The sequence below is a fragment of the Centrocercus urophasianus genome, unplaced genomic scaffold, assembly GCF_019232065.1.
Source record: "Centrocercus urophasianus isolate 14NV4802_14NV808 unplaced genomic scaffold, USGS_Curo_1.0 seq_10, whole genome shotgun sequence".
Classification (NCBI taxonomy): Eukaryota; Metazoa; Chordata; class Aves; order Galliformes; family Phasianidae; genus Centrocercus; species Centrocercus urophasianus.
Genome location: NW_024884142.1, coordinates 52064816 through 52079785, shown reverse-complemented (window position 1 = coordinate 52079785; position 14970 = coordinate 52064816). Strand labels below are relative to the sequence as shown.

At 39.2% G+C, this 14970-nt stretch overlaps 1 protein-coding gene across 1 annotated transcript in view; it reads right to left on the bottom strand.

The window, feature by feature from the left end:
• Positions 1-14970, bottom strand: part of PHACTR2 (phosphatase and actin regulator 2) — a 119031-nt gene that overhangs the window by 28598 nt on the left and 75463 nt on the right. The window contains 3 exon segments of the mRNA XM_042827565.1: positions 2716-2874; positions 5823-5903; positions 14188-14355. Of these exon segments, the coding sequence (XP_042683499.1) occupies positions 2716-2874; positions 5823-5903; positions 14188-14355 (408 nt within the window).

The window sequence follows — 14970 nt, the reverse complement described above, 5'->3', positions numbered from 1 at the left end:
ATATAATGTGAATAAACAATCCAAGAAAAAGACCTGGGGCTCTGCTTTCCCATCTGCAAAGCTTAATAACTCAATCACCTGTTTTTGTAAAACTTAATCGCTCAATCACCTGCATCACCAGCTTCTTATTATGCTGCCATAAAGGAGAAATTTTCTACACCGTTTGGATGATTGACATATCATAGCTACAAAAAATAATGGCCACACTGAAATTTCCAAAGGGATTTTTTTCCCCAAATACAGAAGACACCCGCGAGCAGAGGGTGCAAAATTTGCAGGGATGCTTGGCAGCGCAGGGAACAGCTTTCAGGTTGCTGCTTCACTCACTTTTGCTTAACTCATTCCTACAATATGTGGCTGAGCCAACTGTTTTTGCCCTGTAAATACTGCATTTCTGTGGCTCACGCTAGAACATTTTTCCTGTGACTTCTTTTAACTCCAAACACATTCCCTGCTCCATGATGCACTGCTGCCAACTCTTACTGCTTGACCACTGTGCCTGCCACATTTGTTTTTTTTTAAACTTCCAGCATCAGCAATCATCATCATCTTTAAGCAGGAAGCTCATTTTCAAAATCTGTTTGAACCAGAAAGCAAGTAAGAGCTACCACCATTTCATAAATGAGTTTTAAAATAACCTGATAACTTTCAGGGGCTGAGCTGCATTTTTCAGAACGCTTTGATTTGGCAGCAGTTTGCAGCATACTGTGCTGCTAAACAGCAGGAATTACTGCTGTCTTCAGGTCTCACAAACATGGAAAGTACAAAGAACTTCCTGTAAGATTTACACATAGGAGTTTTTGACTCTAAAAAGACTAACATCAATCTCTACAAAAACCACCTTGAATTCATTGCTCATGACAGTCCAGCTAGTATTCACTCCACCTATCTAAGTTCTTCTGACAGAGATTGTGATCTGTGATCTGGAAAAGCAGCATGTGTTACAGTCTAACCGGAGGACACTGCCAGGTATACCCATAGTCCTGCCACAGCTCTGATTTTGATGCTCTTTGAGCATCAACATAATGCTAATGCAAACCATCACATCAGTGGCTTATTTCTCCCTCTGCCAGTGGGTGTAGTGTGATGAAGACCTACTGTAGTTGCCATAAAAAAGCTCTGAAGACTACACCACCAGGTGAGAGTCATCTGTGAGGTGCATCTGCAAGCCCTACTCTTAAACAGACTGACTCACCTTCTCGCTTAATTTGTGATAAAGTGATAGCTAAATATACCTTGGCACTGAGCCTACTCTTGTACAGCAATCATTTCAAAGTTCTTTAGGTCAGCACAATAGAGAGAGAGACCTGAATGAAATAACGTGTTTGAAACAGATATTGTACCTTCCCCTTTTCATTACAGTTCTGCATTCTGCAGCATCAGCTGGATGGGATTTCAATACTCAGAACTGTGTATCTTTAAAAATATGCCCCTTGGGAAAACTTTCAAGACCTGACAGGTTCAGAAGGCTGTATTTAGGGATGCATAAAATAACAAATGATCTGATCTAGCCCCAAAATCATTTTTAAGGAGCTTTCCATGGCTTTTGCAAATCTTTTTTCCTGACCCAATACACATCTGGTTCTAGTTGGCATAAAAAGATATACACATTTAAATGTCATGAAAAAAAGCTAATTATGTATTTTGGGCTTGCTGGGAGACAGGAAGTACTAGCAATCTCATAAGAAGTGCAGTTCTCCTTGGAAATCCAGACACTTTTTACACAGGCAAGTGATTTACATAGCTCAGAGAAGAATTCAAATTATTGTGTTAGCTGAACTGACCCTCTCATCCTCCAAAGGCTCATTCATCACTAGGTAAAGGTTACTAGGTAACATTGGAAAGACTGGCCTAACAGCCAGCCATGAATTTTTGATCTTTTGTATCCTTGCTCTTTCCTGTAGAAAATCCAATAGATGGAGCAGTACTTAAGAACACTCACTTTTTCTTTCTTTCTTTCTTTCTTTCTTTTTTAAACAGTGAAAAGAAGTAGTCCAGTATTCAACATATTACAGAAAGAGGTTAAATGTAGTCCAAATCCTTGTGATTCCACTTGAGTTTTTAAATTTCCCTTATTCAGTCAAACTTTGTCACCAAAGTGAATCTGAATGAAGGTAACAAAATTAACTGAGTATTTAACAGGATTTAGTGCATTTTATCTACAGAAAATCACATAGGCATAAAGTACATTTTCCATAAATGACTTGAGTTCAATTTGTAGTAGCAATATATTCCCTTGAATATTTCTGAAGAGCTGGAATTTAAGTGCTTAAGAGGTAATGAAAACCAACGGGAATGAGCTGCTGAAGTAATTTTCAAAATGACATACAGTTTTCAAGTAGCTTAAACACTTGAACATTTAAGCTATGAGCCACTTCTGCAGTGGTATTGCAAGGTGATGCACAAGCATTTTATTTCTTCTTTCACAAAAGGAAAACCTGGAACCAAAGCCTGCCCACAAAAGGTTCACAGTGAATTCAGAAACATCTCTGCATGTATTTTCATGCTCATACCATGCTTCTATTTGTTACCTTACTGTATCCACAGTATGCCTACCAGTGATGAAATACCCATGTTTTGCAAGTCTATCTTCTTGGCAGGTTCTGCTGGCATCCTTGTTGCAGGATGGAGCTTACAGCATGTATTGGTGCTGATGGAAGAACACGTTAGCGTTTAAAGTAGGTGGGAAAAAAATTGATAAATGTGTCCATTTACCTTTTTGATCTTCTTTTTTTCCTTCTGGCCCACATGGTTTCTCTGATAAAGTGCCATTATCTCCACTGGCTTTTACTGCATTTTCTTCCTGTATGGTTTCTTCACCAATAGCTATGGTGTGTCCGTTTGAAGTTTCAAAATTTACTGTCACATCACCATCTGAAATAAAAATTAAAAAGCCAATGTCCAAATTAATTGCTTGCTTAGCATTTATTGACATTACACACCAACCCTCTGCTTTCAAGTTACCATAGAAGCAAAGCAGAAAAATTTAATGGAGTGTATAATAGGCTCTGAAAAGTAACTCTCTAAATGATCTCCATAGGCTGCCAGGTCTTTGAGTGGATATCTTCACAGTAGTGGGCCTATTTTCCAGCTCAAGCTTCAAGGCTCCATCTTCTGATATGAACTCTGTACATGTTAGCATCTCATACTCTTCCATCCCACATCCTTCATAAGGAATTTTTTCCACCCAGACGGTGGTGACGCACTGGAACAGGCTGCCCAGAGAGGTTGCAGATGCCCCATCCCTGGAGGCATTCAAGGCCAGGCTGGATGTGGCTCTGGGCAGCCTGCTCTGGTGACCCTGCACAGAGCAGGGGGGTTGAAACTAGATGATCATTGTGGTCCTTTTCAACCTAGGTCATTTTATGATTCTATGATCTTGGTTTACATAGCTTAAAGACATTCATGTGGAACATAATGTATCTATAGTGTGTTTCCAAAGGTCTCAGACCTGGACATACATAGAATTGCATGTCCACAGCATGCAGAACAACCATGTTGTATCCCAGTGGTGTATCAGCCAGAAATCAGGCAGAAATTTTCAGAATATATGCGATCAATTCCCAAATGTGAATTTACTATTAATGATAACGAGTCATTGTCCAATCTTAAGAATCATGGTTAAAACTCTTTGTAACATATTACATACTGTTAATACATTTTGTAAGTCCAATTCTCTCCCAGCTCTTATGACTATTACTGACTCATGTGAACTACCTCAGCTGTTTTCTTTTTCCTCCTGAAAAAAAAAAGAACAAAAATTCTTTCTCTTCCTTATTTGTATCTATGTCCCTGAAAAATGCTGTGTACTCTTGCTGGCTCACAACTTTCTGTGTTGACTGATATCTGTTCTCTATTCTATGCATTTTTAAACCACTGATTTTCTTCTCTGGTTATGTCCAAGCCTTGCTATCTGTAGGTTGCTCACACCACACTTCCAGTTCTCAGAGATGATTGCCCTTCTTCTACAGGATGCTCTTATCAGCCAAAATTTGTGCAACTTTACCTGTAATGTCTTCTGGTTCCTCCTGTTGCTTCTTCATTAATTGTGTTAATTCCACTCTCTTCTTCTCCTTGTTGGGTGCTGTGAGATCTGGATGTTTGGCAGTTCCCTCGTTTCAATACAATTATGCAGCCTCTCTTACTTCCTTAGGCTGTTCTGTGGATTAAGCTGATGGTTTCATTCTAACCACACAACTAACTTTCTCATGATGTGTAAAAATGATGTGTAAAACCTAAGTTCTGCCTTCTTAACCTTGTCTCATTTACTATAGCTGATATTTGCACAAGGCCGCCTTCTTATTTGACTGCAGCATTCAAATTTCTCAGCTTTTTCCTTCCAGATGCTCTTAAATCCACTTTCCTTTCTGCCTTCACACGTAAGATTGCTACCTTGCTCATATTCTGCTAACATCTCATCTACATCCTTGCCACTTCCCACCTCTTTCTTCTCCATCCCATGTGAAACAGTCACTTCTTTGCACTTCTTACCTCTCACATTTCAATACTCCATAACATTTCATCTAGTTTTCAGCTATGTAGACATTCCTTCTAACTAGCTTCACACCACCTAACCACTGTCTTCCCTGTATCTCTGCTTTCAGTCCATCCAAAACAATCCTGTTTCTTCCGAATTGCTCCATAAAGATTATAATTTTCATCAGACAAGAGACATAGTATGATGAAGGCAACACAGACAGGATTGATGGTCTTAAGAAGGGAAAAAGGGGAAACACTGTTTTACCATTCCATCCTTTTACCCCTTTTAAGAGTGGAATAGCAGGTCAAGGACACTAATGACCAAAGCAAACATATGAATGATATTCCTTATGTTCAAAGTGTTTTTTACTTACCTGAAATGTTAACAGCTTACATTAACTGAGCCAACAGACTAAATGCATTTTGCAACCATCAATCAACAAAGTCACACAGCTACCCAAAAAAGCACATAGCAAAAAATGCTCAAAATTAATACAGGCAGATTGAGGTGTGGAAATTTCACATTTCTTGTGTTAAGTCACAGATAGTGGCAGAAACAAGTTAAGAAGCCAGCTATACTGGCTATCACATTTTAGTAATTGGACAAGACTGCAGAGACAAGTGATGCTACATGCTAACAAACAAGCCCTCTACTTCCAAGGATCAATGTGTGCAATTCTTCAGCTCAGGCAGGGCAGTACAATTTCTAGGATAGACCTGTTTTTAAAAATCATGGAGTTCTCAGATTTCTCGATAAAGTGATGAATGGTTTTATTTTAAGCTACTGAAAATTATTTTAATCACTTGATTTTTATCCCATCTAGATTTATAGGTACTAAATAATATTCAAAAGAATACTACTAGAAGCATTTCAGAAACATAACCAGAGGTGGGGCAGAGGTGTTAACCATGGCCTATCCATACTTTTCCAGGCACAAATTTGGGGTTATTAATTCTAAATTGTTTTTAAACAAGGAGTGTTTTCCCCACAGACTTTTATATTTCTGCTATTTGTGAATGTGGCCAGTGTGGCAGCGGTGAGATCTGTATGATCCCAGCACTGGTACTTTATGATACTGAAATGGCAGCCATCCATGTTTACAGGAAGCATAAAGATATTTGAAGATATGGCCAGAAGTGAGGCAGCATTTCTTGGCAGAAGCAGCTACAGAATGCGTATTTTTTTACTCCAACTTTGTTTAATTCAACTGGCTCAAATTACTTCTCACATTCCTCTGCTTTATTTCCTTATAACTAGTTGTACTACACAGAAACAATGCAATAGGGATTTTACCATCCATGTTTAGCACTTAGGAGCTAAATTCTAGGTAATGTGTCATCACCTTGCTCAGGCATTTCCTTCAGCACTCCCCTTCTTATCAGCTCCTCTCTGCTTTGTCTTGTCGAAATCTTCCTTTCCAACACTAAAGAAAAAGCACAGTTAAGAATAGATTTATTCTCATACTGACAACGCTTGTGAAAAACGGAGAAAAGAATTAAGAACCCCTGACAGGTCTTCTTTCCCTCAGCTCTACAGAAGTGTTCTGGGTTTCCAGGGACACTCTCCCACAACTTCAGCCACAAAAGGTGGGATTCATCTGATCCAATGTCTTCAGCTGAGCTAGGCTCAGTGGGGCTTCCTTCACAGTTAGTGGGAATATGTACTTCCAGAGTGAAACTAAACTCATCCAAACATTGGCATTTAATATTTAAAAGCATCTCTTTATTAATGATTGGAGTGACTATGTCAGCTCAAGATACCTTCACTTACTCTTACAGATGTTTTGAAAGACAAATCCTGCTCAGAGCAAGCAACGTTTTTGGACAAGTCATAAAACTGCTCATAGAGTAAACTTTGCACAACTATTTTAAGTAAAAAAATAAAAGTAAGTCTTAAAAAAAAAGTTAGAAAGTTCTGTTCTAAAAAAGAATAACATCCTCATCCAGGCTGGTTGGCTGTCATGGAAAAAAATGAAGCATCCTGTTTTTAGGTTAAAAAAAAAAAGCATACAACACATACAAAAATGACTGTGACATCAAACATTTTAATTATTATGTTTATTTCCCATGGGAAAAATGTAAAACAGTTTTATAGGGAAAAGTATTTACAGATGGCAAAATAGAGTAATTCCCCACTCCACCCTAACCCTATGCCAATACAATTTTGGTGATCTGGGAGGCCACTGAAATGATTTATAAAACTGGTGCACGGTTCAGAAAATGTGAACATCACTACTATAAAACCCCCTTTTCACTGCATTGCTAGCAGAAATTAATCACCTATCCCAATTCTGTTTACATATGAGCATCAAAACGCAAGCAATGTTTGGAGCTCAAGCTGAGGTCATGCAGAGAAGCTTCAGCAGCGCTGGACTTCATCCTATTAATGATGTGGTGATCTTAACAATAAGGTGATTTATCTCATCAACTAATTCAAACACTCTGGTAATCCAATTACTCTCTAGTGCAAGTCTAACCGCTCTATGCAAATTAAATACTGCATGAAGTATTTTCAATCTCACTTGAGCTGGACTGGTTTGAGAGAAGTCACATGGTGAAGTGAGTACTACAGCAAGGACAGAGAAAGTCCTCACACATGTTTCAGGAATTTACCCTCTGTGACAGCACAGAATCACAGAATGAATCACAGAATGGCCAGGGTTGGAAGGGACCCCAAGGATCATCTCCAACCCCCCTGCCACATGCAGGGCCACCAACCTCCACATTCAATGCTACACCAAGCTGCCAGGCCCCATCCAATCTGGCCTTGAACACCTCCAGGGACGGGGCATCCACAACCTCTCCGGGCTGCCTGTTCCAGCACCTCACCACTCTCTCTGTAAAGAATTTCCCCCTGACATCCAACCTAAATCTTCTCTCCCTCAACTTCAAACCGTTTCCCCTTGTCCTGCTGTTATCTACACTTCCAAAGAGTTGACTCCTTTTAGGTACTGAAAGGTTGCAATGAGGTCACCCCGCAGCCTTCTTTTCTCCAGCTCCCTCAGCCAGTCCTCATAGGGGAGGTGCTCCAGTCCCCTGATCATCTTCTTGGCTCTCCTCTGGACCCTCTCCAACAGCTCCCTGTCTTTCCTGTACTGGGGGCTCCAGACCTGGACACAGTATTACGGATGGGGCTTCCAGATGGAGCAGAGTAGAGAGGGACAATCACCTCCCTGCTGGCCACTCCTCTTCTGATAGAGCTCAGGATACCATTTGTTTTCTGAGCAAACATACCGTGTTCCGACAAACATATTTTCCAGCAGCAAGTAGCTCTTGCTGCAATTGGCTGAACAAGAATGGAGGCACCAGAGGGGCAGGAGCATAGCACTGCCAGCTTCATTTGGCTTAATTTACGCTGGAAATTGATCCTAATCCTGTTAAGCAGCTGCTTGGATTGAACTCACAAAAATTAGTGCTGGTGCAAAAGCCAGGGCAGAAGGACACAGCTGGGAGCAGGGGCGAGCATGGCTGCCTGAATGCAGAGCAGTTGAGACTGCCTTTCTAAGTTCCATTCTTAAAAAGTTCTTTCAATTTTTCACCATTACTTGTTAAAGTATATACCTCCCAACTGCGTGCCATGCAAGTTATTTACACAGTAAGCAAAGCACAGGAGTGTGCCATATTCCAGCAAGTTTTTCTTCATGTAGGTGAACACTTACTCCCTCAAAGACCTCTGGAGAAAAGAACACGGACAATGAAGCCAGAGGACTATGCAGATCGGCACTAAACAAGGGCTATAATCTTCCCAGAAAGTAAGTATATTTATTAGCAGAGTGAAATCTGCCTTGATATGAAACCCGCAGATGAACTCTTTGTGCACGTAGTTTATACCTGTTTTAGAATCATAGAATCATCAAGGTTGGAAGAGGCCACATAGATCATCTGATCCAACTGTCAACCCATCATCACCCATGCCCAGTAACCACGTCCCTCAGTACCACATCTATCCTTTTGTTGCTTGCAATATAAATACTCGGTTGTATTTCAGTTTTGGAAGTATAATTTACTTCCCACCTTTTTTTTCCCCCCTCTGATTTTTCGCACCTTTTTAACTGGAGACAGTGAAATCAGATGCTCTCATATATATCAGATGCTCTCTTATATACTTCTTTGTGAAATTTAATCTAATACTACTAGAAAATACATCCTTTTCATCAAATTCAGTAACGCTGAATCTGACCAGATACCTATGTCTCTCTGAAGTTTTCAAGATGATGTATTTTTTCAGTTCTGCAGCACTATATCACACCTAATGAAGAGTCATGGAAAACACCATTTCGCATTAAAAGACATTGACACCTTACACTTCCACTTGAAGACCTCAAAGAACTGTACTGACATTACACAGATTTCGTTACGTCGTTTAGATTATCTCCATTTTACAGATTAGAATATTTATGAACAGATAAGAAGCTTAAGCCCAAATCCTTAATCATCTGAAACTCTAGCTATAAGTGTTGTTTTGATTTAAACTGATTAAACTCAGTTAATTCAGCTTGAAATGATAATTTATTTAAAACATTATTTGACTCACAGAAAAAACATTAGAAAGTATGCTGGCGTTCACTGTAAGTATCTCAACTTTAATTCTTACAAAAAAAGCAGAACTTTAATTTAAATAAGAGTAATCAAAAATATGTACTCTTGTATAAGAGGAATGAGGTTACTGTCTACTCATGAGCCTGCACTGGGCACTATTTAGCCAGAGTGGATTCATAAGTTTAATTTATTGCTTATTAAAGACTTTTCATTATGTAATACATTTCACATTTACACAGCCAACTATCTTGATCACAACAATTGCACTGACCATAAGGATCTCATACCTTTAGTTGAGCAAATCACATTAGACTACCATTAGGTTTAGGTAAACTCTCTTAATATAATGCTTTTTTTACAAAGTCAAGCATTGGGAAGGTAAAAAATGTCTGAATGTGGGTTGACAGGTGTGCAGATGGTACAGCTTTTATTTGCTTGTTATGTGTTTTACCTTCACAACCCCTGGCTCACATAGCATACAAACTGCACTGGTGCTTCCATTAACTTCAGTTGTAACTAACAGTATGTCAATTTATCAGACTGTATGTAGCCTTGAATTGCAAACCTCATTTACTTGGGTAAATCTTATTTACCCAAGGGATCCCACAAACGTGTATTTTTAGCCCAACATAAATAATAGCAAACCAATCAAAATAACAGTTTACCTCAAAAAGCAGTTCAGATCACTCCTTACCTGCCCCCTCAAAAAGAGAAGACTTACCGACATTCAGCAGCTACAAACCTCAAGTAGTCTTAAGAACACATTATTTTATTTAAAGAGTAATGTGAGATTCTGGATATTCTCCAGTTTTTAGTTTTGCTTATCCCAAAGAAGCTCAAGAGAATTCCAAATTTTAATTTTTCTCTGACCCAGTACAAGCTAAAATTGCCTCCCGCTCCCTGCCTGCACATACTCTCACAGCACAGCTTTGAAGTGGCGCCTACTTCATGCCAAGACTTTAACTGCTGTCTTCTTTGCCCTCTGAGTAAAACACTGAGATGGGAGGGGGGGAAGCCCTTAAGATTATGCCATCCTCTGTTTACTTACTTATAAAAAATCTTTAGGCAGAAACTATACAATTAGTGCCCAGAGAACAGATTATCTGAGATACAGCATGGGAAATGTGTTGCTTAAGGGGAAAAATTCCAGCCATCATTCCCAGATCAGACCAAATACTTCCACATCTAGTTGTCCATATTTTTTTTTGTTGTTTGTGGTATTTGCTGTTTATGAATATCTTCCAGTTGCTGGCATAATACAGTCACATGAGATCTTGTCAACACACTGCATATTACAGCCCTGTCAAATCTGTAAGAAGAACCTACTTCAAAAAGCTGACTGAAATCCCAGTTATAGCAATAGAAGTTCTTTCCAATACCCCATACTCTGTTTCAGAAGGAACTTTCTTCAGCTGCACACATACTTACCAAGCTGTGGCCAGAGAATAAGAGAATAACCAATACATGCTATGTCATATCATATCATCTCCCATGGTCTCAGACCAGGAGATCGGCCACCTACATCTGAGATATGCACACACACATCCCGTTTTGTGATGTAAATACAGCTCTGACTGAGCTGTCTGAGGAAGAGGATTTCCTGCAGGAAATTTATTTTGTGCGGATGTTTTCCTCTTTCTCACATCAGATAAGCGAGTTTCTTCTGCTGTGTCAATTAGCAAGCAACAAGGGGCAACTTGCCAAGGAAATGCATCTTTTCAATCTCCGTTGGCCTCAGGTCTGTTTCCTCAAGGAGTGCAAGGGTAACTCTTTTTTTTCCCTTAACTTTTTTTTTCCTGAAACAACCATCTGAGGCAGGATGAACGCAGTCCAATCTGGTTTTCATTTCTGACTCCAGCCTCACATGAAGCACGTACACAAATGTAAGTGGTTCCGTATCTTTGTTACGTAGAGCTTAAAAACCAATAAACTACATCCCTACAGCTCTGGGATTTCCCAGCAGCAAAATAACACAGTCACGTTAAGATATGCTTCCATTTCAAGCTAACTTGATTTGCACCAAATACACATAGCTTGTTCACAGTGTAGCTGGGGCTGCCACCCCGTTTCTAGGACTCCTGAAGACACAATACCTTACTGCTGCAAAAACATATTGATTTATCTGTGTCTTTTCTCTGTATGGAATTATGAGGGGAGGTAATCCGTGTTCCTGGCCAAGACAGAGGAGGAACTGCAGGAGGATGCTCAAAGTCAGCACAAGTGACTTATCCTGGTGTGCTCCTGCTAGCACTACTGATACTACTAGCTGGCAATCAGCATGGATTAAAGGTATATCTAGCCTCAAACCGGCTGCTAACATAGGACCAGTACAGCCAGACTTGGAAGAAAAAGCTTTGATTGTTGACAGGAGGGTGAATGACAATGACGCCTAAGCAAAATTATGACTAAATGTTCACTATGTTGATATTAGTTAATATTTAGACACCTCTTTCTATCTCAGCATAAAAACTCTGAGAACTGTAGTTGTGCCACTTTCATCTAGCTGTAGGTTACACTTTAGAGAGTCTCAAAGGACAAATTCCTGTATAACATGGGAGAAAAATAACAGGGGAACCTTTAATTTACTTCTAAAATTTACAATCTAATTTAATCAAGATTTACTTTCTCCCCATCTTAGACAACTGTTATTGCTACTTCTTAGATGAAAGATGAGATCTTCAGATATTATGTAAGTCCCAGCATTTCATTTTAAGGAAAAAAAACAACAAAACAAAACAACTGAATACTGTGATGGTTGGCAGAATGCACATAATCTGGAATTTACGAATGCAAACTGATGTGCTGAATGTACAAAAGGATACTAAAGTTTTCAAAATCTGAAATTAATTCCCCATGTCACTTTACTTGTACAATCCCACCCAAATAAATGAAATATTAAAATGTAGTGGGATGGATGATTAAAGCCTTATGAAAAATAGAACATATGGACTCCTTAGGGAGAAAAAAAAATAAAAAACCATCTACTGAAAAAATATCAGAAGTTTCCAAAGTCGCATAAAATGCTTAGGTTTTGTTCACCAAGACATGCATTGAATTTTGTACATCTATGTTTCACAGACTATACAGGCACTGAAGTAGTCTAGTTTACACAATTTAGATTATTAGAATGGTTTCATTTTTTGTTAGCTGTGTTTTACAACACTAATTTTATATTACTACGTGTTACTAAATACAATAGCAGCCTTCACTGTACAAAACATGGATACATATTACATGGTTACCTGGAACAATGCTATTAAAACAAATTAAAGGTTTTGGGGGGATAATTTAAAAGTCTGTGTAGAAGATGATACTCAACCCAAGATACATTAGGCACTTAGTTAATCAGTTGGGCTAGTTTATTTTTTTGGGAATAAGAACTATTAAATACAAAGTTCTGTAACTGAACTTAGAGCAGGAACTTCAATTATTTAATTGTTACCTCCCTCTGCATTAACTTTTCTCATGCTCTGTAACATCTATAGAAATACTTCATTTGTGCAGATAATTAACCTCTAGTTTTCAATACAAATTATATACAGCCACATATTCAGCTGACCAAAAGAGATCCCAGTTACATGATCTATGCACTATATTAATCTGTCACCACTGACTCTATTATTATTCTGCTGATTCGACATGCAAATACTCCTATCTCTTATGGATTTCTGTTTGCACTTTGGTGCTCTGTTTTAAAGAAAAGATTTATCATAAAATAAAGCTCTAACCCTGGAGAAAAAAAAAAAGATAAGGAAAACAACATTAATTTTTTAACATCCAGACCTGAAAGGCAGTGATGCAAAAATACAGCTGAAATTAAAAAAAAACAGCTTTTCTAAATGTTAAGAAGCTCCAACAGAGGCTCTGTACTTCCTCTCAGATTCAGTGTGCTTTACTGACAGTAATCACACGGCTAGACCACAAGTGGTAACCTTTGAAGAAAAATAAAAGCTACTTCTTGTTATGTTTCACTGTATTTAGCTTTCTGTTGGATCAGGTTTGCGATATAGCTCATGACAGAACAGGTGCCAGTACCCAGGAGGCAGTGGAACTAAACATACACAGCTGAGATAATCGAGAGGACATCACTATCACTGGAAAATTAGCTCTAAGATCATTGAGATAGACACTGCTCTTTATTAAGAGTTCTCTGCCGCAATTTCTAGGGGTTCCTGGACTTAAAATGTAAAGCAGTGTACTCCCAAATGTTCTCAATAGGGACATTTTGGGAGATTGGTTTTATAGCCTAGAGACATGGAAGACAGTGAACAGAGAATTTGCAGTGTGGTAATGAATCTGAAAAGCCATGGACTCTGATTGGGCTGAAGTTGACAAAAGCACAGCGTTGAATGTCTGAATCCCAAAACAGAAGTTTGGGATTTTCCTGAAGAAATCTTGGCCGGAGCTGTGACACAGAGCCACAGATGCAGAGCGGGTTAAGTTTCCTAACAGCATGAATGACTACAGCCACTTGAGATGCTTCAAGGTTTTGGAGACATCCACACAGCGATGGCAAACACGACACAAAACCTTCTGGGAGAGCAGCCAGGACGGCCAGAGCATCTCAGGTGGCACCAAGCACCTGTGTTTAGGCAACTAAATCCAGCTTTCAGTTGTGCTCATGTTCAGAACTAACATTACCCAGTCACAGCCTTTTATTTCACACTTGTTCTTCAAACCTGTCCAGTTGCGGAGAGAAGGCGCTGAGCAGTGATTGCAAAGCTGATTTTTTTCTTTTCTTTTTTTTCTTTTTTTCTGTGCATGATCACATCTGCTTCTCCTCTCTGAACAGACCAAAGTTCTGTTCCCATGAAGGCAAGGTTTGCTTCATATCCCAAACCACTGGCTACTAGTAGAACACAGAGACATTCCCAACATACCTGATGATACAAAGTACACAGCTTCATGTTTCTTAGTTAAAAAAATGAGTGTTACCAACATCAAAAGAATATAATATGTAATGAATACTAAGTTAATAAACCACACTCTTCGGTAACAGGCTCAGGACAGAATCTGAATAAGGTTTTTCCTTGTCAAAGGTCAATTTTTGTGTATGTCCAATACTGTGCCTAAATTGTCCCTGACATGTCTGAACACCTCTTCAGCTATTAGCCTGCAAAGCCATTACAACGTTTCCTGCTATTTGCCACCAAAGGGCCACATTCATACCTGCTGACGTTTCTCTGAATTTGTCACTGGTCTTCTTCTTCCTCCATTTCCAAGGTTTAAAAATTTTGCCAATGGTAGAAAGTTTGCCCTTTCTCTTGAAGGGAGGAGTTTGGGATCCTGGGGCTGGTCCATCTGAGTTAGCGATTGAAGCTTTATCCAAGCCATCAACTGCACAAATAAACAAGAAAAGAAAAGGTCACTGAAGGATGGAAACCAAAACAGTATCTAGAAGCTCAACTGTTCCACTGCCGGATTGCAAAAGGCTTTGTGGTAGTTCCCATTTTTCTGTTGTCTGCCCAAAAGGCAGTGGCATTTTATAGCAACCTGCACAGCAACCCAGTCCTCACCCTCATTAGCACCACACTTCCCTTTGCTCAGCATCCTCACTACAGCCACAACAGCTGCTCACACCGCCTCTGCTCTGCATGCTTCGGTGGTTTCTCCTCTCTACTGAAGAATTCCTTTCAACACATTTACGTGATGTTTTTTTCCTTTCTCTGGTAAAGCTGAATAACTAGCTATCATCAGGCAGAAAACTAACCCATACAATGTACAAACATAAACTCTTTCTTCTGAGTAAAAAAATATAAAAAATTAAAAATCCCTTTTAAAAAAAGCTCTACTGGTAACTGTTCTGGCTGTGGAACAGAATAGTTCAGTTTGATGTTCCTAGTAATCAGTCGTTCACAAAGGAGTCTGCCACGAGTCAAGTTTCATACTAACAAAACATATTTAACAATAAGCTTTTGGGTTGTAGCCAAAATTTAAAGCCAGTATTTATCA